This window comes from Glycine max, chromosome 17 (assembly GCF_000004515.6).
Source record: "Glycine max cultivar Williams 82 chromosome 17, Glycine_max_v4.0, whole genome shotgun sequence".
NCBI lineage: Eukaryota > Viridiplantae > Streptophyta > Magnoliopsida > Fabales > Fabaceae > Glycine > Glycine max.
The window spans coordinates 585,730-609,964 of NC_038253.2; the positions used below are offsets into that span (position 1 = coordinate 585,730).

The 24,235-nt window shown below is 33.8% G+C and overlaps 4 protein-coding genes across 10 annotated transcripts; 2 read left to right on the plus strand and 2 right to left on the minus strand.

Annotated features, from left to right (window-relative positions):
- The first annotated feature begins 419 nt into the window (after positions 1 to 419).
- Positions 420 to 2,303, plus strand: LOC547653 (uncharacterized). Of its 2 annotated transcripts, NM_001349173.1 has the most exons (4): positions 420 to 572; positions 748 to 786; positions 1,026 to 1,107; positions 1,288 to 2,303. In NM_001349173.1, exons 2-4 carry the CDS (start codon positions 775 to 777, stop codon positions 1,971 to 1,973), a joined length of 780 nt encoding a protein of 259 aa, NP_001336102.1. In that variant the 5' UTR covers positions 420 to 572; positions 748 to 774; the 3' UTR covers positions 1,974 to 2,303. The 2 variants fall into 2 exon arrangements, with proteins under 2 accessions (NP_001336102.1, NP_001235946.2); NM_001249017.2 differs by lacking the exon at positions 420 to 572 and having other exon boundaries at positions 669 to 786.
- A 6,236-nt stretch (positions 2,304 to 8,539) lies between these two features.
- On the plus strand, positions 8,540 to 11,135 carry LOC100794718 (pentatricopeptide repeat-containing protein At4g16390, chloroplastic). Its single transcript, XM_003549283.5, has one exon. The coding sequence runs from the start codon at positions 8,599 to 8,601 to the stop codon at positions 10,735 to 10,737; it is 2,139 nt and encodes a 712-aa protein (XP_003549331.2). The 5' UTR covers positions 8,540 to 8,598; the 3' UTR covers positions 10,738 to 11,135.
- Positions 11,136 to 12,886: 1,751 nt separating this feature from the next.
- On the minus strand, positions 12,887 to 16,935 carry LOC100798976 (microtubule-associated protein 70-5). Of its 2 annotated transcripts, XM_041011264.1 has the most exons (12): positions 16,490 to 16,935; positions 16,017 to 16,102; positions 15,681 to 15,746; positions 15,403 to 15,573; positions 15,120 to 15,290; positions 14,878 to 15,033; positions 14,636 to 14,782; positions 14,242 to 14,313; positions 13,854 to 14,154; positions 13,564 to 13,661; positions 13,336 to 13,484; positions 12,887 to 13,230 (listed from the first exon to the last, which is right to left on the minus strand). In XM_041011264.1, exons 1-12 carry the CDS (start codon positions 16,584 to 16,586, stop codon positions 13,221 to 13,223), a joined length of 1,524 nt encoding a protein of 507 aa, XP_040867198.1. In that variant the 5' UTR covers positions 16,587 to 16,935; the 3' UTR covers positions 12,887 to 13,220. The 2 variants fall into 2 exon arrangements, with proteins under 2 accessions (XP_040867198.1, XP_040867197.1); XM_041011263.1 differs by having other exon boundaries at positions 13,564 to 14,154.
- A 4,569-nt stretch (positions 16,936 to 21,504) lies between these two features.
- LOC100799492 (two-pore potassium channel 1) lies at positions 21,505 to 24,216 on the minus strand. 5 transcript variants are annotated; one of them, XM_041011271.1, is made up of 4 exons: positions 24,001 to 24,216; positions 23,086 to 23,157; positions 21,970 to 22,991; positions 21,505 to 21,822 (listed from the first exon to the last, which is right to left on the minus strand). In XM_041011271.1, the coding sequence occupies exons 3-4, from the start codon at positions 22,869 to 22,871 to the stop codon at positions 21,666 to 21,668; spliced, it is 1,059 nt and encodes a 352-aa protein (XP_040867205.1). In that variant the 5' UTR covers positions 22,872 to 22,991; positions 23,086 to 23,157; positions 24,001 to 24,216; the 3' UTR covers positions 21,505 to 21,665. The 5 variants fall into 5 exon arrangements, with proteins under 5 accessions (XP_040867205.1, XP_006600293.1, XP_006600290.1 ...); XM_006600230.3 differs by lacking the exon at positions 23,086 to 23,157 and having other exon boundaries at positions 21,970 to 22,908; XM_006600227.3 differs by lacking the exon at positions 23,086 to 23,157.
- Positions 24,217 to 24,235: the final 19 nt, after the last annotated feature.

Here is a 24,235-nt window from a genome sequence, read left to right on the forward strand (position 1 = left end):
CACATATACGTTCTCGAGCCCACGGATTTGGACTATTCTCAGTTCCTACGAATGAGATAAATTCATATTGTTAGGTCGTACCGTCGCGTTAAAAACGTATTAACGCTGTTAAAAATGTTACAGTTAATTATTTATAGTTTAAAAAAAATAAAAATTAATATATAAATAACAGAATGAATATAAAAATAAGAAGCTTAACAAACTTTTTTTCATTTTTACTGTTCATACTTTTTATAAAAAAAAGAAATCTAACTAATGAAGACGAACACTAGTGAGAATTATTGTCACTCTTATTAAATATATAGTTATAATTATTTAAAAAAAAATATAGTTTATATTTATTTTATTGGGTGGTGATGAGTGGTTAGGAAATGTCTAAAATGTTTGAAAATGTTAGTAGTAATTTGTTATTAGTATTTATGGGGATGAGCAATGGGAGTCAAAAGATGGAGCAGATGATGATGCGATGTGGTGAGTGAATTGCAGAGTCGGCAATGGTATGTGTATGAGCGTAGTCACACTTGAATTGAATTGAAGCTCTGTTCCTTCATGTGACGACAATCTCCAACGTCGTAAGTCGTAACACTACAATACGTGTTGTCATCGTATTGGTTTTAGTGTTTCAGCTGTTGCCTACTTAACCCGCCTCTATCTCTTCTTTGCTTTCCCATTTCATTTTTTTTTATTTTTTTTTTATTTAGTTACTTACTCCTCACACTTTCTCTATCGTTTTCATCTCTGTTTCAGATCTGAGCTCTCGTATATTCCCCAGCCATGGCCGAAAAGGTATACCATGTAGCTAGGATATGCGTTCATTCTTAATTATCCTAATCATCATATTCTCTTCTCCAAATTTATTAATTCAATACTCTTTCGCTCACTTTGATATATAAGTATTTCATTTTTGTGTTCATTGTTATGTGCTGCTGCTTCTATCACATGCAATTGAATTCTATGACCAGTATTATATATATGCGCAATCTTCAAGTTTTGATCAACATTTCTCTTGATAATCGATTGATCAGGTCACCATAATGAGGCTCAAGGTTGATCTTCAGTGCCACAAATGCTACAAGAAGGTCAAGAAGATTCTCTGCAAATTCCCTCGTGAGTTCTCAATCAATTACAACTTTAGTTTTATTGCTCTGGTGCTGCAGGAAACTTAATTGCATGCGATATATATAACTCACAAAAATTCAAGTAATATACATATGTATAGTGCTAAATGAAAAGAGAATCAAATTGAGTTGATTTTTTTTGGGTGATGAATATTTTTGTGAACAAGAGAAATCCGAGACCAGGTGTACGACGAGAAGAATAACATCGTGACCATCGCGGTGGTTTGCTGTAACCCTGAGAAGCTCAGGGACAAAATTTGCTGCAAAGGTTGTGGTACGATCAAAAGCATTGAAATTGTTGAGCCTCCCAAGCCCAAACCACCACCTCAACCAGAAAAGCCCAAGGAACCAGAGAAGCCAAAAGAGCCACAGAAGCCGAAAGAGCCAGAGAAGCCGAAAGAGCCAGAGAAACCGAAGGAGCCACCGAAGCCTAAGGAACCTGAAAAACCAAAGGAACCAGAGAAGCCCAAAGAGCCTGAGAAGCCCAAGGAGCCAGAGAAGCCCAAAGAGCCCGAGAAGCCCAAGGAACCCGAGAAGCCCAAGGAGCCCGAGAAGCCCAAGCCTGAATGCCCTCCTCCGGTGCCGGTTTGTCCGGCACCGGTGCCAGTGTGTCCGCCACAGCCAACACCTCCGCCACCGGTGGTGGTTCCGATTGGGGTGTGCTGTGTTCCATGCTATGAAGGTCGGCCCGGTGGGCCATGCTTTGATGGGTACGGCGGTGGGCCCCCACCATGTTATGACGCTTATTATGGAAGGCCTGTTTATGATAGTTACGGTGGGAGCAGGCCTTGTTACGTGAGCCGTTGCGATGAATATTTCTGTGAAGAAAACACCTCTGCTTGCACAATTATGTGATCGATCGCATTATTACTTACTTACTTCATTCATCGAATCTCTCTCTCTTGTGCCGCCCATGCATGCAAGTTGTTGCAACGGCGCGTTCTTCCATCTTATTGTTGGAGCGATCATCACCCTCATCAATCCAAGGAATAATGATCTTTGTTTTTTTGTGTTTGGGAGTACAAAATGTTTCGTACGTGAAACAAATATAGATAATATGATATGATACCAGAGGCTAGCTAGCTAAAGAATAAATGTTTTTACTGTAATGTATGTAACTGATACTATATACTGTGATATCTTACATTTTCACAAGTTAATAAAGTTTCTTAATTTGTGTACGAATTAGTTACGCGCGATATGATCTAACTAATTAATTTTTTGCACACTGCAATATTTGCTTCTAAGTAAAGTGGATTTGTTTGCTTTGGTGCCGATGGGGACTTGAAGTGGGCAGCTAATCCCTATATAACAACGACTCCACGATGAATTATTTTGTTGACAAAACAAACAACTTTTCTAACTGCAATCACACCACCAATTAATATTGTTTAATTAGGTCAGTGTCATGATAAGGACTCCCAATTTTTTGTTTCTTTCTGTATATGATTACTTGATTACGGTGTAGAAATTTTGCACTTAATGAATGACGACGCGATGATGCTCATTTTCCTTATGAAACTACATTTGGTAAATTTCTTTTTGTTGTTTTCTCATTACAGCTAGACTTTGTATATGTATTAAAAAAAGAAGAAGATGGATAGACACTAATTTATTCACTTGTACGTATTTTGCTGAGGGAATTTTCGGTTAGGAAGGTGACAATTAAATGACCTTATCGCGTATGTACTTTCCTATGGACAAAGTTGAATAAGCTTTGCCTGCTCATGAGTCATGCATTGCATATTAGTGGTTATTGATCAATGACCTCAGTAGACAATGACAAGCTGACAACCATGATCCTCTTCTTTCCTACCAACAACTTATAATTAGCTTTTCCCACCCTATTATAGATCCATTACACAGAATCACCAACAATTAATAGGGAATTAGGGATATATATTACTATACAAGGTAATTAACTTTCCACAAAAATTAGGCTTCGTTTGAAAAGAAAGATTCGGTTGCTGTCTAAGTCTATCAGAACTGCATATATATATGGAACTCGATCGTTCATTAATATACATCAAGTTACAAGAAATATTATAGCCGGAAAGATGCAGCCGACATTCACTTTAATTTTGCCTCTTCAAACAGAGACGAAAGAAAAGTAAAACTTGAAGAAATGGTTTCTTATGGCTGAAGTGAAAATGACTCGACAATCTCCATCCAGAGATAAAAGTTGCTTTCATTTGAAGATAATGTTTAGTTTTTTGTTATTCACCACGTAGTTCATATAATTCAAAGCAAATCAATCAACATTAAATTATTAGCTACCAAAATGCATATCATTTCCTTTCCCCGATCTTCTGTCGTCCTAATTAATTAGTGCCAACTTTCATCTTTCAAGCAATGTGTGGTTACATCGATACAGTAGGAATATCATTATAAACCTTAATATGAACTTCCGACTCACATTTTCAATCTCAATGACCCAAAATATGATTATTTAGTGTTGAATGTAAAAGGAAACAAATGTCTTTAATTATGTTCAAATAATTAAACTAGTGGTGGGTGTTTGATTCTAGTGAAAAGGGTTAGTTTTGCCCAATATGTAACAAACTAAGATTCAAAAAATCTATCAAGAAAAATATTTCCATTTAGTGTTCAATCTACTGCAAAGACTGTATTCGACAAAAAATACATGAAAAAAAAACAAAATTCAAATAATTAAGATAATATACAATAATATATATAAATTTTGTATTACTTATTTTATCATTTTTATACCCATAAAAAAGAAACAACTCTAATATCGTATTTTATTGTAGGCAAAAACCTTCTTTTTCTTTTCAAAAGCCTTCTTCAGTTCTTCATTTGTTAGTGGAGGTCTATTTCCTTTAATAGTTTTATTTCTCCCTTTTTTTAAACACTGATAAAATATTCCACGTAACGATAGCTTTTTGGCTTTTGGATTTTTGCCAAAAAGCAAAGCAGAAGAGTTATAAAAACTTTTTAATTGGTACGGTTAATCCTATATGCAACATGATTAATAATTTTAAGATTTAATGTGACTTTTGATTTGTTATTTTTTGTAATTTTTTATTATTTCAATACATTAAATTTTAAAAATTTTAATTTAATTCTTTATGTTTTTAAAATATAAGTTCATTTTTTCATTTTCCAAGTTTTCGTTTGAAATGTTAATGTTCTGTTAATATTTAAATTTAAAAACAATTAAGTTAACATAATAACGATTAAGAATTATTATTATCCAAACGAGACCCCCACACACAACCCACTCAGGTCCACCACCATACGTGCTGGCATATTCATGTGCCACCATTGCGATAGTGAACAAGGCTTTTTGATCTGAAATATGGAGTCGAGTGGAGTGATGAGGACAATTATGGTGGTGTCGTTTTTGTTTCTGGATTTGGAGCCACCGCAACTTCCTATTGTCGATTTCCAAACCCAAGGCGAAGACTTCTCTTCATGCATGCAGCAAAATCCGTCGCTGATGGCTCACAGAATTTCACGAGATCTGGATTCAGTGTCCAATAGCAAAGGGTTTGTGCTCACACAGTGGCAAGGAAGGAGATTAGGGTTTGAACACAAAAGAATTGGGGAATAAAAAAAGACCAGAAGAAGGATGGTTGTTTGTCACTTTGGATCAGATTCGCTTGATCTCTTAGATCTGGATTCCTTTTCATTTCAACGTCTTCGATCTCCTTTCGTTCTTTGTTTTTATTTATTATTATTCTTCTTTTGTGGCCAATGTTTTATGGATGATTCTTATTTTATCGTTAGTGTCATGAATCATTTGTTGAATCTCTCATATCTAGATGTGGTGCAACGATGGTGAGAAGCTTTGCTCTATTTGTTGGTTTATATTTTTGATTGAATCATGTTTGAAACTTATGTTTAGTGGTAAAATAAAAATAAAATTGGTGGTGATTTTTAATCATTATTATTTTAAATTAGTTATTTTAAAATTTTAAGCTAACAGAATCACCAATTACTAACAGAATTTGGAAAAAAGGATCAAAATATTATATTTTCAAAACATAAAAGCACCAGAATAAAATTTTGTAAATTTAGTGTGCCAAAATAAAATAATTATTAAATATAATGAATTAAGCCTAATTTTAAACAATTGTAAGGTTACCTTCTCTTCTTCCTCTTGACGTGTGAAGACTAAATCTAATAATTTCTCTTTCTCTTTAAATTATTAAAGGAGACACCAAATTGGCATATGGCAAGCATGCACGTGAAACGTAGAGGGCTATGCAACACGGGTCCAATGGCAAAGGAAAACAGATATTTTTCTTTTTATCAATAAGAAAAATAGATATCTTAATTATTAATTAAGCAATGCTACGTACCAAGTTTGGTGGGATGATTAAGAAGAAAGAAAAAGTACAAAATTTCGTGGGGATTTTTTTTTTATATTTTAAACAGTAAATAGAGATTTAATTTTTTGGTACATCATTTAATAGGTTGTCATTATTTAATTAGAAATTATAAAAAATTACGACGAAATTTTGAATAAAGAATAACAATATTTTATTTATCTAAAAATTAATAGTAATATCAACTCATTCTGAAATGAATTTTAAAAAGAAAACTCAGTTGATAATATATAAATAATTATTAATGCATGCAGCCATCGGAAAGCAACGGACCTTATAAGGTGATGATGATGACCCACAGCAATGACAGCACACAATCATCTTAAAATTATTTGCAATGTACTATGATTCCACTGCTATTTTTGTCACGTTCGTGAACATACAGTATAATTATTAGTTTATTACCTACCAAAATGCATATAATTTCCTTCCTCTGTTCTTTCCTAATTAGTGCCAACTTTCATCTTATCGAGCAATAATTTTAGATACATTAGAATATCGTTACAAATCTCAATATGAACTTCAAAATCTCATTTGAATCTCAATAACCCAAAATAAAATGTCTTTCTTAAAATAAATTTATTATTTAAGCATAAAATAATTAACATCGTATATGATACCATAATCTGAATATCAATGACCAAACAAATTTTTTTCAGAAAGATATTCACAGGTGAATGGATTCAAATATTAGCAATGGTTTATTTGCTAATTGTGTTAACTGGAGTAAACTTTTCGGGGTTGCTCTGGATCGCAAATTAATTCATTTTTTCGAGGGAAATGAATGGCCACAGTTTGTGGCATTGCTGATATTTGTTGTCTGGTGCTTGATATTAATAGAGAGATGAGCAACTTAATATATATGTTGCAGCCTGATGTGATTTTGGGAAAGGCTGAAGAGTCTACTTGCAGGGATGAACAGTGCACGAATAGTTTCAAGCTAAGTTATGGGGCTGCAACCTTGGCCTCTTGTGTTGTTATTCGTGATGGACATGGAGAGTTTATCAAGAAGCTGAAATTTGGGCAATCATTTATGGGTTGCAATTAGCTGTTGAGGTTTTTAATTTATAATTCACAATTTTTATGTTTCTGCTCAGTCTGATCAGATAATTATTTCCGCTCAGTCTGAAAGTTGTTATGCCTTGGTCTGATAGTTATTTTCGCTCAGTCTAAGAGCAATTTTGCTTAGTGTTCTAGATAAAACTTTTATCCTTTTCTCACCTGCAATACTTTAACACTAGCACTTCGCACAACCGTTTTCATACACATGCTGAATGAGATAGAAACATTGAAGTAGTCTTTCTAGCACTGCATTTCCGTGTACATTCGTAGGGAAAACAGTACGTCGGTTGATTCTTTAGCTAAACATGGGTTATGTTTAACCACCCATTGTTGTTTTTATGTTTCTTTTCCTAATTGTTTTCAATTCCTACATGGAAGTTGTAATCAACTTTGATCCCTTTGGTGGGCTAATTTAATTTTGTGTCTCTGGGAGGGCAGACCAAGGATAAAGTAACTACAACATATAAATTTTAGGCCTACTAATAAAAATATTTTTTTTTAGTTTTTGTAAAACAAAAAAGGTCATTTATTAAAAAAATGTAACATATGTTAAAAAAAAGATAATATATAATTTTCTCATTTAAAATAAAATATTTCTATTAAAATTTATTTTAGGTCTCATTTTTTATTTGTTTTGATTTTTGAGACTTTCTTTATCTTGAACATTAAAAAAAATTAACATAAATAAATTATTTTTATTATTTATTTATTTTATCATTTTTATATCCTTACATCTAAAAATATTTCGTAAGGTTTAAAGAAATAACTTTCTTATCTTATTTTATTGTGATAAATTTTTTTCTTCTAAACTCTCCCTGTAGGGATGTCTGTAACATTATATTTAATTTGAAGAGAGAAATAAATGATAAAAATAGTTGAGAGATAATTAAAGAAAAAAATAGAAACAAAATAGAATGTTGAGTTGTATGATTTAAGTGAAAAAATAAAATAAAGTAAAAATAAAATGATAAAATTATAAAAATACTATTATATCTTTATCAACATGCATGCCTCTTTAGTAAATGTGGGTTAACTTTGTTATTCAAAACATTTAAAAAAGGCATCCAAAGTTAACCCACATTTAACAATAAATTTCACTTAAATTTTTATTTATAGTACTTTTATTCATAAATGTATTTTCTGTAAATATAATAATAAATTTATAAATCATTATTAAAATATAGTTATATCAATGTTTAATTTGTTTATAATAAAAGTTATGAACATCTATATCTTTTATATTTTACTAATTTTGAGAAAATAATATAAACGATTTTTACACCGTGATTTAGGCCAATTTGTTTCAGATTAAAAAAGAATTGATTATTCCACTTTTAAAAAATTTATGATTTTAGTTCTCTAGTTTGTAATTGAGATATTTCATTCTTTACTTTTAAAATTTTTACAATTTTAATTATTATGACCAATTTTAAATATTAATTTATGTGCTTTATAAATGTTAAATGAAACGTGTCTATTTATTATGTATATTACAAATATTTTTTTAATTATTTAATTTTTAACAAGTTTAGTTTATTAAAAAAATACATAGTAAAAAATAAAATGTCTCAATTAAAAAAATAAAAAGACTAAAATTATAAATTTTTAAAAAGTGAAAAACAAAATATTTCAATTAAAAATATGAGACGAAAATCACTGATTTAAAAAAATAGAAAAACAAATTGTATTTTAGCATATAATATAAAATAATCTAGTAATTATAATCTGTTGATTATATTATAATATAATATAATATAAAACAAGCATAAAAATTAAATATTTATTATTTTATCACCATTCAAATAATTTATATCAACTAAAATAATTTTTTAGTGTACTTTCAATTTGATATTTTTACATATTTTACAAAACACTTATATTTACTCTTTTTTTGATATAATTAAATGCACATTAAAGAGAACACAAATAATAGAGATCCTACCAACATAATATAATATAATTAATATTATTCTTTAAAATACGTGATTAAGAGTTGTATCTGTTCTTCACCTTCACCTTGACTTGAGGGATGTAAATGATGGTCCTTGTATCCCGGAATTGTTTAAATGCTAATTTTACCATTCCACCTTTGGATATTTGTTGTAGATGTTAGTCTCAGCTCAGAGGGTGCTAAAATGGCTTACAATCTTTGCTCCTCCCCTTCTTCTCTCTTCCATGACCTTCCTTCCATTTCTTCTTCTTCTTCTTCTTGTCGTAAGTTCAAACTTCGAAACTCGTCCTCTTTCTTTCAACCCTCTCCTTCTCCCACCCCCCATTCCAAAACCCTTCTCCATGTCTCCTTGCACGAACCCATTCCCGAACACCTACCACCCCACGCAAATTCCTCGTCTTCGTCGAAAAGTAATTACATCTGGGTCAACCCCCGAAGCCCCAGGGCCAAACAACTCGAGAGAAGATCCTACGATGCCAGGTACACTTCTCTTGTAAACCTCGCCCTCTCCTTGGACTCTTGCAATCCCTCTCAGGAGGATGTGTCTCTTGTTTTGAAGGATTTATGGGGTAGGGTCATAGAGCAAGACGCTGTAATTGTCATCAACAACATGTCCAATCCTCGCGTTGTACCCTTTGTTCTCAATTACTTTCAGCGTAGGATTAGACCCACCAGAGAGGTCATTCTCTACAACGTTACCCTCAAGGTGTTTAGAAAGAGCAAGGATTTGGATGCAATGGAGAAGCTGTTTGATGAAATGCTCCAGAGAGGGGTGAGGCCTGATAATGTCTCTTTCTCCACTATAATTAGCTGCGCTAGGATTTGTTCTTTGCCCAATAAGGCTGTGGAGTGGTTTGAAAAGATGCCATCATTCAGGTGTGAGCCTGATGATGTTACCTACTCGGCTATGATTGATGCTTATGGCAGGGCTGGTAATATTGACATGGCTTTGCGCCTGTATGATCGTGCAAGGACCGAGAAGTGGCGACTTGATAGTGTTACCTTCTCCACCTTGATTAAGATGTATGGTTTGGCAGGGAATTATGATGGATGCTTGAATGTCTACCAAGAGATGAAGGCTCTTGGTGTTAAGTCTAACATGGTTATTTATAACACTCTGTTGGATGCCATGGGGAGAGCTAAGAGGCCTTGGCAGGCCAAGAGTATATACACGGAGATGACTAATAATGGATTTTTGCCGAATTGGGCAACTTATGCGTCTCTCTTAAGGGCCTATGGAAGAGGGCGCTACAGCGAAGATGCTCTTTTTGTTTATAAGGAAATGAAGGAGAAGGGAATGGAGATGAACACTCATCTTTATAACACCCTTTTGGCCATGTGTGCCGATCTTGGCCTAGCCGATGATGCATTTAAGATTTTTGAAGACATGAAAAGTTCTGCAACTTGCCTTTGTGACAGTTGGACGTTCTCATCCTTGATTACTATATATTCTTGCAGTGGGAACGTTTCGGAAGCTGAAAGAATGTTGAATGAAATGATTGAGTCTGGCTTTCAGCCTACTATTTTTGTTCTGACATCGCTTGTCCAGTGCTATGGGAAGGTTGGACGTACTGATGATGTTTTGAAGACATTTAATCAACTCTTGGATTTGGGCATCAGTCCAGACGACCGTTTCTGTGGTTGTCTTCTGAATGTTATGACCCAAACACCAAAAGAAGAGCTTGGTAAGCTAAATGATTGTGTGGAGAAGGCTAATCCAAAGCTTGGGTCTGTGCTAAGATATTTGGTGGAAGGGCTGGAGGAGGGTGATGGGGAGTTTAGGAAAGAAGCATCTGAACTCTTTAATTCAATTGCTGATGAAGTAAAGAAGCCCTTTTGCAATTCTCTGATTGATCTTTGTGTCAACCTGAATTTGTTGGACAAAGCATGTGAACTTCTGGACCTGGGGTTGACACTTGAAATATATACGGATATACAGTCCAAGTCTCAAACTCAGTGGTCTCTACATCTAAAGAGTCTCTCGCTTGGAGCTTCGCTGACTGCATTACATGCTTGGATAAATGACTTGTCCAAGACTTTGGAATCAGGAGAGGATCTTCCACCACTGCTTGGAATTAATACCGGTCATGGGAAACACAGGTATTCGGACAAAGGTTTGGCAAATGTTGTCGAATCACATTTGAACGAACTCAATGCTCCATTCCATGAGGCTCCGGATAAGGCTGGCTGGTTTTTGACTACACAGGTAGCAGCAAAGTCATGGCTGGAGTCTCGGAAATTGGTTACTGCATAATTTCTGATCTCTATGGTTTTTAGGTAGGCCAACAGCTTTTCTCCATTGATAATGTAATTTCAGGGAATGATATGCCATGCAGTTTTTATGCATTTTCCTTTGTCTTTTGAGGAATTTTTTGTATGCCTTATAGAGTAAATGAAGGTTCTAGTATGGTGGCTACTGGCTAGGTTCTTTGCTTTGTGATGTAGGAAATTGTGAATTTCTTCTAAATAAAGGCAAACCCCATGGGGCGTCCGCTTTTTAGAAGTTACTGCATGGGTTAGGAAAATAAAGGCGATTGATGGGTTTAGCTTTATTTTGCAAAATGTGTGAAAGTGAATGTTCACATAAATGGATAAATGTAAAAAACTTGTTGGCACAACAGAATTGTCAAAAATTCCTATTGATGGCTGTTAGAAGCGTTGATTGAGTAAACATGCAAGTGGAAGTGATAGTTGGCATAGACCGGTACACAAGGTAAAATATGGCCTTCTGTCTTCTTATATGCATTGTTGCATGTGTTCCTCGTTTTATGGAAAGATCGATGTGGCACATGTTCTAAATAGAAGGTAAAGACAGGAAGAAAAATGCCCTCCAAGCTTGTGAAGAAGAGTAATTCAACAACACACCGAGTGTTCTATTTACGAACATAATGCAAGTGATTTTCCTGTTTAACTTCTTTCTTTTCTTTTATTTTCTCGGTAACTTAAGAGAAGAGAAAAGGAAGAGAATGAAAGGCGTGGTTAAGACAATTAGGCTGAGCATATTTTACAGTCATAATGGTTGACCTTATTTCAATTAATTACGTGGGCGGTGAGTGGGATTGACTTTGGTTTAGATTAAAATTTGTATTCTTTTTGAAAAAAGACGAGTTAAACGACAATGGTAGGGCTCCTGGAGCTCATGCTATCACATTGAGAGTTCAAGTCCCTCCTTCGAGTACATGGCGTCATTTACTTTTTCTGTCGAAAGAAACCCTTTTCTGTGTTTTTTAAACAAGTCAATTAGAATGAATGCAGTGTGATGGTTTGCACGTTAGTTTTATTCAACTTAATTAACCAATAGATACCTATATATAACGAGTCTTAAGTTCATTTGATCAATGCACAATGGGAAATTATATGACTTTTCAGTTTCAACTAGACATCATGGCAAGAAAATCCGTACCCGTGGGTACCCGTCCGAATCCGTCTCGACTTTGACGGGTAATACCCGAATTGACCGGATATGGGTACGGGTTCGGGTTTTCCCCGATAACCAAAAGTCGGGTACGGGTATGGGTATGGGATTACTAGATCCGTCCCGACCTCGAACCCGAATCCATCCCGCCACTTAAAATTTTTAGAATTTTTGCATAATTTAATCAAAATGCATATAATTTTTATTACTAGTTAATTTTATTTTAAAATTTTTACATAATTTAATATTATTTTCTTAACTATTTATGTAGACACACGCATTATAATAAATTTATTGATATATAAGTAGTTAAAAATAAATGTTTAACAATCAATTTATTTTTTTCTAAAATCAAATTTTTAATATTTTTTTACAAAAAAAAAATATTTTTCTAAATGGTGTATGGAACGGGGTTGGGGATACCCGATACCCAACGGGTACGGGGATGAGACAATAAACTCAAACCCGTCGGGTATCGGATACGGGTATGGGGATATGTTGAGAAGTCGGGGTAAGGGATTGGGGAGACAATACCCGTACCCGACCCACCCCATTGCCATGTCTAGTTTCAACCAAAGAAGGAAACCAGTGCCCAGTGGTTCTCTGCTTGAAGGAAGAGAAACAAAGTTCAATGCTGGTTATAAAGATGAACTCTGTTTATTTTAAACGCTACATGCTGGTGTGCCATGCCTGACACAATCTGTTGAGCCTTTGGTATCTCGTAGGAAAACTTACAACAGAAATGTGAAGACGAGGAAAGTGAGCATTGTAATGAGGAAAGTAAGGAGCGCTTGCAATTGCTGTTAACTGGAGCAGTAAAGTCTGGAAATAATATTTTATTTATTTTCAAAACACTTCTTTTGGAAATAATTTTTAATATTTAATAGATTTTGAATGAGAAATTGATTGCTGAGTACTGTGAGATTGTTTTAGAAAACAATTTTTAATATTTATAACCAAAAAATGAGAATGGAATCAAATAGGCCCTAAATCTTTTACAACTTAATGAGGACTATACAATCCACTTGTTTCCTCATGTTTCATGTCGCTGAAGCATGTGACCAACTTGGTTAGTGTGTAAAACTCACTTCACAAAACATGTCATTTATCCAAATATAGAGGAAGATGTTGAACGCTAATGTTTGTACAGAAACTGATTCTCAAACTTCCTTTCCACAGCGGAAATTTATTTCAGGATACTACCTCACCAAATGTTTTGTGTTTACAGAGAAAAATCACAAGATGCCATTTGATAAATAAATTGCCTTCAACTATCTCCAAATAAAGAATTCTCAGCGCTCTTTCAGCGCCCTGTAACAATTTTATATCGCCCTGTAGTAATTTTTACAAAATTGTTACGGTTAGTCTTAAAACGGACTGAAGAAACTTGACATTTAACAGTTATTAGCCACACTACAGAAAGTGAAGTTAAAGAACCTTTTAGAGGAGTTTCCGCTTCTTTTTTTCCTGTTATCATCTGACTTTGTTGATGAAGCCTCCTTCTCTCTAGCAGCTGCTTCTCTTTTCATTTTCTTCCACTCTACTTCCATGGCCTTTGTCAGTACATCGACTTTCTTTATAAGCATCTGAAAAAACAAAATCATCTTTACTTTAATGTGAGAATGGGTAGTAGGGTGGGGAATGGTTGTTACTTGTTACTATTACCTTAATTTCTTCATCTTTAGCCAGTAAACTACTGTCTTTAATTTCACAAGACTTCCTCAAATTGATGACCTCTTTTTGCAGCTTATCATATAGAAAACCTGAAACCACATCATCCCTGCTTGAACCGTTTGGTTTCTTGCTTTCGGCATCTTCATCCAAATTAACAATGGTTTTAATTTCTGTTGCTTCACTTTCATCAGTGTATCTGTTTAAAGTCATGTCTGTCTTCACCTGCATTTCATTTTCCTTTTCACCATTATTAGCAACTTTACTTCTTAATGCCCACATACCTTTCTTCAACATATTTTCTGTAGAACCATATTTCTTAGTAGGGCTCCCCAGCTTTAAATTCCCAGCTACGATGTCTGTGTTGTTTTTTATATTTGGTGTCTGGAACAAAGAGCTTCCAACCGAAGATGCCCTTGGTTGTGATGTGGATCTCTTTCTAAGTCCACCATTGGTTGTTAGGAAAGCTAGTATGTTAGACTTTTCTGCTTTTGGAGATGCATAAGACACATTCAAAGTGATTGGATAACTGGAGAAATGCTTTAAGCCTTCCTCTAGTGTTCTAAGCCTCAACTTCAGTTTATCCTGGAGTTAAAACACCACATAACGTTAGTAATAAGTTAAAAATTGATTTAGATGCTTACATGGAGGACAAAAAAGTAGGATGAATACCTTCAATTGTGACTCTGCCCTAGCTGTTCTCTCTGATATAGCTAGCTTGTCTTTCAACTGTTGAATCTCTCCCTACATATTCAAGGACATACACTTGATGAAGAAAGTTCTTGCTCAATATTTTGAATAAGTATAAGGAGAGAAAATGTATTTGAATTGTTTTTGCCAATTTTCCTCACTACAGTTAGGACAAGAGTAATAGCTTATCTTGATTGGACTCCTAATATAGGATAAGTATCGGTTTACACCCTCTTAAACTGAGATTCTCTTGGAATACATGGTTATTGTAGTTATCTGGTGTAAAACTATATGACTAATAGAATAGATTCGTAGTATTTTGGGTGTGAAAACAGGACCATATGATCTCCAAAGATTTTCAAAGGAAGATATATACCTGCATAATCCTTCTTTCTTCCAGCCATTGCCTGACAGGCATGACCTTATCATTTTCGTCCTTCCACTCATTAGCCACAACATTTGCAATTCTGTTGGCTGAAACTTTTACCCTTGCTAGCTCCCTCTCTAATGTCCTCTTCTCTTCCTAAAAAAACATGCAAAATCAGATAACAATAATCAAAAAATCATTATAGCTGACGATAACTTCAGAATTCTAATAACTCCTTAAGATATGCGTACTTGCAATTCAGAAATCTGTCGCTGACAATCACGGACAGCATTAGCAGTAGCTCCACTAGCTAAGATGACTTCCTCAAGTTGTTGAATGGTTTTGCTAAGCTTTTCAACTTCCAAAATCTTTTGACGATGGTTTTTCTCCAAGAGTTTCTTCTCCACCTGTTTATGGTAGTTGTAAATTGGCTGAACCACTTACACTTCACTATAGAAATCAAATATGAAAAAGCAAACATAGAAAGTCATGCCTGGCAGATCTCAATCTGTCTCTTCAAGTCAATGTTCTGATTTCGAACCTCCTCAACTACTAGAGCTCTCTCTAGAGCACTTCGCAGAATCCTCTCTGCTTCTAGCAATGCTGACTCTTTTGATTTAGTGAGTTGTTCCAAAGCTTTCTTATCTTCTTGAAGTGCAGTGATCTATGAAGCCAAATTGGAATGTTATTTGTTAGTATTGTCAGTAAGCACAATTCACTTAGATTTTTTTATTTCCTTGTAAATACATCCTTGTTGGAAATTGCATCATCTGTACCTCATTCCTATACATTTTGATCTCAGCTTCAAGAGGAGCAATGACACTCTCAATTGGAACAAAATCTTCATCCTTTTGATTTGCATGTACCCTTCTAAGTGTTGCTTCTGCAGCATATTGTGAAGCCAATGCATCTTTCTTTTCATCTGTCAGTTTCTTGATTTCTAGATTCTGCATATGAATATACTTTAAAAACACCATGCATTTTAAAGTCTAGCATTGCTGGACATCGTTCCAACTTTCAACTTCCAAGAAATACTAGTACCACAACAGTGTACCTTTTGTTTAAGATGATCCTCTGTAACTCTAAGTCTTTCGTCCAGTTTACTGGCTCCATTTCTCAACTGGAAATGGAGAACGAGAAATACAGCTAATATTAGTACTGACTATGGATAAATTTATATACTTTGTCATTTAATGAAAATAGATATATATTTGCATAATTTTCTATGTTGACTTGCATGGCATAGTAGTCCTAAGGCATCAAGCTTCTTATGATATTATGCCATATGCTTTATTTTAGATAATGAGTTTTTCATCTTAAATTCCAAGACAGTTTTAGGTGGGTGGTATGTATACAAGGGAGAGTTTGTAACTGCATTCAAAAGAAGTACCTCTTCTATGGCCTTATCCTTCAGAGCTTCAGTTGACCTTAAGGCTTTCATTTCACCCTGACAAGTCGCTAGTTCTTTATCTTTTTCTGCAATGATGATCAAATTGAGTTATTAGTTATTACAAGGTCTATAAATGAACCACTGATATGAAGATACTAAAATTGGACGCCCTCAAACTGTATTCAACTCATTCATTTTGGGTTGCAAGAAGAAAACTATGATTTCTTGAGAACAAGGTATTGCACGCAAATGCAATCTATGAAAAGAAAACATATCAATATGACACATAAACAATAGGAATCAAACACAGACAATTCATTTAAGAGGTCCCCACAAGATTTCAGTTTCTATAGAACTAGGAACATCAATGCCATTGGTATAGTGTTTCACACCTGATCAACAGTCTGTAAAGAAAGAAAGGAACTGAAAACTAAGGGAGGAATGGTGAAACAAGAACAAAACAGAATAAGAACCTTTGAGTTGGTTTTGCAAACGATTAATCTCCAACGCCACCGGGTCTGGTTGGACAAGTGTAAGCTTTTCTCCATATTTCTCTTCACAGCTCACCATTTCTCCTTTCGGCGTTGGGAAATGCACACAGATAGATTGACAAACAGATGGGAGGACTCAGTGGCTAAAATGAATATCTCTACACGATGCTTTGGAATTGGTTCGGTTCCTTTCCTTTTTAGGTGCTACTAAATGACAAGGTAGGATGAGTCCAAAAGCATCAACAACAAAATGAAGGCTCTCATGAAAACACACACACACACACACACATATATATAATAATTACAGAGATGTTCAAAGGCAGAAAATGAAAGATTGTATTCGTTTCGTATAAGGAATTGACCGCGGAGAGAGGCATGAGATGATGACCTTCTCCTTTGGTGAAGCAAATGAAATGCATAACAGTAACAGGCCGTCCTAGCCGGCTACTCTTTTAAATTGTACCTTAATATACTGGACTAACGGTCACTTTCTCCATGTTATTATATCTTTAAATTCCAGTCTTAGCTGTTATGATAATGAAATAATGACCTTTATTTTTATTAGATTAGATCCTGTTAGGTAGGCTTTTAAACAAGGGAAACGGATAAAGGATGTTACGTGCCGTTGAACCCTTATAGGAAACTACTTCCAAACAAATGTCCCAAACAAAAGCCACCCCAGAACTGTTTCCTTCCCTCTTCATGTAAAACAAACAAAGTATAATTTGTACTTGATTTAACGCAATAGGCTTAATTATAAAGTTACTTTTGGTTTCTGAAACCAATAATAATAACAATAATTTTGCCCTACCTAATACATCTTTTCATTGCACCGGGGGAACAATAAAGTTCAGCATCAATCATATTGCTATTGCAAAGTAACCAGATAATGCATTAGCTGATGACAGAGGTTGCATTAGCTGACACCGTTTGCTTCAATCTTCAACATTAATCAGTGGTGAGATACACAACATCCTTACTTACCAATCGGGTTTTAGGATTAATGTAAAGTGAACATAATTACAAGGTCTAATAGAATGTTGATCGAGGATAGATATCATTTAACTCTTGAAAGGAAAAGATTATTATTTAATGTGAATTTTTTTTAACTAGCTCACTATTCAGCAATTCATTCATCATTCTTTTTAATGGGGAAACTAAACTATTCACCAACTTTAGTGGAAAATATATCACTTTGGTCTAGTAAATTGCTTAATCGCAATAATAGTTCTGAGATAATTTCTCTTTTTACTCGGATAAGATTGCGACTATAACAAACGAAATGAGTGCACTCATGATCGTGATCAAATTTGAAAACGACAAACTAAAGTGACTTTGAAGAACAAATAAATTTGGATCAATATTTAGACAACTTCTCATCTTTGCTTAAAAGTATAATACATATATAATTAAATCAAATGTTCATTGTTCGCAGCTCCAGCTGTTTGTGTACGTACAAAAGGCCAAAGCCAAATGGCAATCCTTGGTATGTAGGCCCTGTTTTGTTTTGATGGAAGGCTTTACCAATCTACAAAGCCATTAAAAGAGTTTTCCGGTGAAAGTGGGATCAAGCTAAGCTTCAGGTGCTCCTCTTTGCGGTCTATATTTTATGCTGGTTTGAGTTGCTAGATTTTTAAAAATATAATGTTCCAAACTAAATTTAAAAAAAAAAGAAAAAATCCATGTAAATGTTTACTAATTTGACGTTTCATCCAATTTAATTACAATCTTTCTATATTGCCTTTTAAAATGCGTGTCCAATGTACGACGATCGACTAAATTAACAAGTAACGAATTCATAATTTTATGAATGAACATAATAATTTTACATACTCACTACAGAAAAGGATAAGGATGTAATACTATATATATATATATATATATATATATAATATATATAAATATGTTTATCATTTAATGTTAATAATTATATATATATATATATATATAAATAGATAAATGAGGCTTATAATAATATAAAAAACATAGTTAGCCTAGATAATACCAATTGATAAAAAATCATAAAAATGTCATTCTTATCAGATTATTAATTAGTATATATATCTTTTTTGAGTTATATTATATTTAGTGATAATATATATTATTAAAAATATTGGTATTTTTATTATTAAAAATATTATTATAACGTATTAATTTTCAGATTTATTAATTAATATTTATTTATTTTTATTTTACTGTAAGTAGTATTTAATTATTAATTATTACATATGTTATTAATAATATTTTTTTAAAAAAAAATTATTATATATTATGGTTGAAAGAAGTTTGAGTGAGGGAGGCTAAAGTCTTTTGTCTCCTTATAAATCCGTCTTGATCATTGTTACTCCGATCATTGTTGATATCTTTATTGTTGTCACTACTGCTGAAATTATCATCATTATTATTATCGTTACCACAATACAAAAATACTCCTAAACTAGTTTTAATACAATATGAAACTTGTAAAAATGAGTTTATTTAAAATTAATTATATTTTAAAAACTATTTTTTTTTAAATTAAATGGATGTGATGGTAACACTAATAATGATGGTGATAGCAATATTGGTGATAATGGTGATAGTGATAGCGGTGCTAGTGTTCATGGTGGTGAGAGCCGGCTATGATAGTGACAATGATGACGATGATGACAATGGTGTGAGGGTCGTAATCACTGCGGTGGTTGAAGTGACAATGACCATGGTAGTTAAATAAATGTTTTTCTAATGTAATCAGTGATAGTACTAACAAAATGTGTCATTATCAAATGTAGAAATGTATATTTTTTTAAGCTAAAAATTAAATTAACAAAATATTTTTTTCTTAATTTTAAAAATGAGTGTAAAAATATTTCAAAATTAATTTAAAAATTATTTTAACTTCATTTTTGCTAAACACATCTTATTTTTAAAATTACATATGAAACCCAAAAACCAAAAACTAACCACACCCAAGTAGTTAAATAACTGTTTTTCTAAGGGCATAGAGCAACAAGTCATGTATTTATTTAGCCTTGGGCAGACCCTGTTTCTTTCATTAAATAACGATGTCAAGGCTAGAGTTGTTGGCCACGTGGAGGGAGACAGTATCCATGTTTGGTTTAAAGAAACATTAAATTCAAAGGAAGAATAAGTTTAGCCCATAGGACTCTCAAATCTCAAACGGTCATTGATTAATTTGTCTTTTCTTGTCTTGCTGATACTCATGACGACATCACCACAAAGAAGAATAAGAATCTGTGCGTTTCCTGTGCATTTAGTCTTCATATTCCATATTTCCAATTGAAACTCGGCATTTCCAATTTCAAAATAGCACTACCAATCTATACCAGAAAGTTTATGTCAGCTTGTTTTACTGACTAACATGGTCTTCATAGGTGTAAAAAACTTAATATCTATCGCATTTGAGGTAAAATATTGTGGTGGAATTATGGTCATTTTAGGAAGAATTTTTCAATTACACGGGTTCTATATATTCAGGTGACTTTGAATGTCTAAAATTATATTCTGTAAATTAAATGTATTGAACTGCCAAAAATAAATATTTAGCATGACCACCTATTTTATTCGTAAGAGGACTGTTTAAGAAACATCTTGGCCTTTTTTTAGAAGAATAAGTGGCAGATGGGACAAACAAGCTCTCAGAATCATTTCCAAATAGAGAATCTCTTGAGAATATAAACAGCAAACTCGTTAATGGATTGGAGATATAACCATACTTTTATTCCCTCCGTCCCTCAATTCTCTCTTCCTTTGGATTAATTCTCATTCAAGGGGTCATGGATGTACCAAGAATGCTTGTGCAGTATAGATACCATATCACCATAGCAATAGCATTTTCACTGTCCCTTTCCTTGCTGTTATATGCACCACCACGAATTATGATCATTCTGGCGTATTTTTGGCCTTTGATAGCTTCAACTACAGTGTTTTTGGCTGCAATAATAGCTTTGGGAGGGGTATCCAAATTCTCTACTGAAGGTCATGGACATGGTGAAAAAGCTGGTGAAGGGCTCTTGGATTATGTAACAGGCATGCCAGAACATACTGAGGAGGCTCGAAACTTCTAAGTGCATGAAGGGTGTTCAAACTTCAAATTTCAAGCTTTGTTTTCAAAACAATGATCTATAATATATAGATTCATGCCCAAATGACAGTTGTATTAGTTCTGTACAATGAATCAGCAGTATGAACGAAAATAAAAGTATTAACTTCTGGAAATTATTAGTGTCTTATTTGATATTTATCTCTATATCTTATGCCTGCTTTGGCAGAAATAGTGAAATGTATATGATTATGAACTTACATTAACTTTGATCAACTTAGAAAACAGCTTCTTGTTGCCATTAGTTTTTTCTTGGAATCTATTCTATCGTCATTTTTATTTGTATTAGAAAATGTGAAATATTGGTTTGCTCGAGGAGCTTCCCTTTGAAACAATTTTTGGATTTTAAAATTTTATTCCATTTCAAGTATAAGAAATTCTTTTATTCAAAATGTGGCCCTCCTGTGCTTTTTTAGTCGGGCTATATATCATCACTCTTACAAAATGCACCTTCCAATGCTTTCCTAGATTTTAACTAGGTCATTAATTTTATCCACTTAAAAATTTAAGTTGCTATTGATATGTTATTACAATCGAGTAATGTAACCATTTTTTTAGAAACAAGGTATAACACGAAAAAAGTTATCTGAATCAGTTTTAAAAATTATGAAGTGGCAAATTGAATGAATCTTCTTAATCACAAGTTGAGATAAGAGGCTAATATTAAATACAATTATATTCTAAGATGAAAAATTGAGATATAGTGGATATCATGGTTTTAAATTGCAATTAGGGTTACGACTGCGTTACATTATATTGAATCAGAAAATCTTTGTATCGCGGGGAATCGTGAGAATAGTATATCGGTCATAAGACACGGACTTCACAATAGGTAGATGACTGAGATTCGTTCCTCTCTAACGCTTTCATCTCTCACATGATATGCTCCGTAATGTGTGTGCGCACGCTAACATCATATATCCTTGTAGCTTACAGAGAGTATAGTTCCTACAGGAACACTTTGAAATACCTCAATACAGTGTATATAAAAGATGATACAGATGACAAAGTTTAAAATGAAAATTGAAATTCATGATGTACTAGGCTGGCCTAGGGCTATGGTTTAGATGATTCAGAATATTTTAGATCAGCTTCTGTCAGGGTTCCTGATTTATCAACATCTAGTTTTCTAAAAATGTCCATCACAACTAAAATATCTTCTTGGTTGATCTTTCCCATTTCCTTCAACTTGTATAATACGAACTCTGTGGCACTGAGAAAATGAAAAATGTTGAATGTGAGCATTTAATGACTTAACTCGGCTAAATATTGGAACAATCTATGAATGCTAGAAAAATATATATGAACTTACTGCGTCTCTTGGTGCAAATGGTTACCAAGAGTAATTGTTCTACCTTACCTGACAACATGGTCTCCATCAAGATCAGCCGCCTCAAGATCAAGGAGTGACAACTTTCGTGTAAGAACTATTTTAGCCATTGCTTTCTGTCTTTCTTCAGTATAAAATTCAGCAAGATAAGCAAAAGACTGAGCTAAGCAAATGGTACTGCTCAATATCCAGAACACAGCAAAAGCACGGCCAATAGTAGTCGAGAAGCTCTTATCCCCATAACCTAAAGTAGTGACTGTGGAACAAACACAATATAGGGCATCAACAAAATCTAGATTTTCAATATAATGCAGAAAAATAGTCCCTGAAATCATAAGCACCAAAAAGACGGATGCTGCGAGAATGAATTTGTATTTTGCTTTGTTAGTTTCGACCTCTTTGGAAAGCTCTTCTGGACCAAAATTTTCACCCTTGAATAAGGTTCTAACTAGAAATATTTCCTGCTTTTCAACAATGTAATCTGCTGCCTTGCTAAGAATTAACCCTACAAGAGCCATGCCTGTGAAGACATAAATGCATGCAAGAAGTTTTGCCAATTGGCTATCTGGCACAAGATCTCCATATCCAACAGTAGTCATCGTCACAACACAGAAGTAAATGGCATCAAGAAACCCATTGGTTTTAATGCCCTTGATCTGATGACTTGTGAGAAGGAAGCATAGTGTTCCTCCTCCTAGGTATGCAGCTAGCCACAACAACACTGTCTTGAAATGGAATTCTGCTTCTTGTTTTGGATCTATATATTGAGAGTGTAAAGGGTTTTGGACCACATTTTTTTCTTTGAGGTTGTTCTCTTTATCTGAAGATTTACCACGCCGTGGCCTTCTCCTCTGGAGGTCACTTATCTCATTGAGATGAGAATGATCTCTTGCTTCTGAAAGCAACGATTCTCGACTCTCATCACCACCCATCAGCTTACTAAAAAAGCTTCATATGTCAGCAGACCATCTAAAAAGAGGTTGAAGTTGTGAGGGACTTAATTTGCTCCTTGAATAGATTTATGAAACTACTACTAGCAGTTGCAGATTTTCCTTCATTAACAAGAGAAAACATTGTGGTTATTCAAATTTTAAATGATCAATATAAAATTGATTGCCCAAACTAGTTTCCTTCCTCTCCAATTACCTGATAATTTGTTGTTTTGAGATAGTTCTATGATTGTCTGAATTGTTAGCAAACTTTGAAAATATATTGTTCCTGGAAGTTACTCCACAGAACATATGGCATACAATGAGTTGTAAAACCCTCTTGTGCTATAATTAGTAGACAACACTCACCAACAATTCACCATAGTTCATTATAGAAGCCAATGTGCTAATACTTAATACAATAATATAAAGAGAATCAGGGGGCTGAAATGAAGGTTGTACAGGCTATATAAATCAGTCTAAAGTCTGAACTGAACAGTGGTAACCATTACGTTCATTTGAACCAATTGAGAAACCATTCAAAAGTAATTGTTCTAAAGACGTATTATTTTAATATTAAGTCCAAAAAAGCACTAATCTGATTTTCCTTTTTCCTTTTCGCAAAATTACTTGACAACACATGGCATTTAGTTGCTAAACCATCTTTCTGGGCCCATCTGAACATTAGGGAAATCAAACACTTCAAAGGCCAATAAGCAGAAAATTAAGAGCATAGCAGATTAACTTTTAACTACCTGAGAGGGCTGTTTCTAGTAGATCAACAACTTGTTCAGAAAAGAAATGGATGATCATAACTTCTTCAAATTCTGTTAGATTAACCGAAAATGACAATTCTATTTTTTTGTCCCCATTTAAGTAAGTTCAGAATTCATTAAAAATAGCCAATAATGTCTCTCATCCTTCCAAATGGACATTTTACAACCATAAAATATCTACTTTCCCTTTCCCTTTTACCGTTTACCATTCCATAAAACCCAAGTTGATTTACTGACAAGCCAAGTGCCACTGATGCATTTTTAGTTGAGATTATATTTCAAAACATTATTTATTTTTAAAAATCAAATATCTCACAAAAAGTTATAAAAAAATGGTAAATAATTTCATAACTAACCTTCAGTCAAGCTATACCCGTAACGCAGTCTTTAAGACTTCAACTGGATTTGGAATGGCCTGATAAACAAACAGGCCCAGTGTCATACCATAGCGTTCCCTCATTTTTCATCAAGCTGTGAAGGAAATGCTGGGTAGCACCTACAACTGTTATCTTGTCCCGTTGGAATTAGTGGACAGGAACCGCTACAGAGGTAATGTTTTTGTCGTAAATATTATGAGACGGGAAGAGAAGC

Bases quoted from the DNA above. Each gene is read 5' to 3' on its own strand.
- LOC547653 (NM_001349173.1), top strand. The intron at 1,108-1,287 runs GTGAGTTCTCAA...TGTGAACAAGAG, and splicing joins GATTCTCTGCAAATTCCCTC to AAATCCGAGACCAGGTGTAC.
- LOC100794718 (XM_003549283.5), top strand. From the start codon at position 8,599: ATGCTAATTTTACCATTCCACCTTTGGATATTTGTTGTAGATGTTAGT.
- LOC100798976 (XM_041011263.1), bottom strand. From the start codon at position 16,586: ATGGTGAGCTGTGAAGAGAAATATGGAGAAAAGCTTACACTTGTCCAA. The intron at 15,574-15,680 runs GTACACTGTTGT...ATTCATATGCAG, and splicing joins AGGATCATCTTAAACAAAAG to AATCTAGAAATCAAGAAACT. The intron at 14,783-14,877 runs GTACGCATATCT...ATGTTTTTTTAG, and splicing joins GACAGATTTCTGAATTGCAA to GAAGAGAAGAGGACATTAGA.
- LOC100799492 (XM_006600230.3), bottom strand. From the start codon at position 22,871: ATGGGTGGTGATGAGAGTCGAGAATCGTTGCTTTCAGAAGCAAGAGAT. The intron at 21,823-21,969 runs GTAAGGTAGAAC...TCATTTTCTCAG, and splicing joins GATGGAGACCATGTTGTCAG to TGCCACAGAGTTCGTATTAT.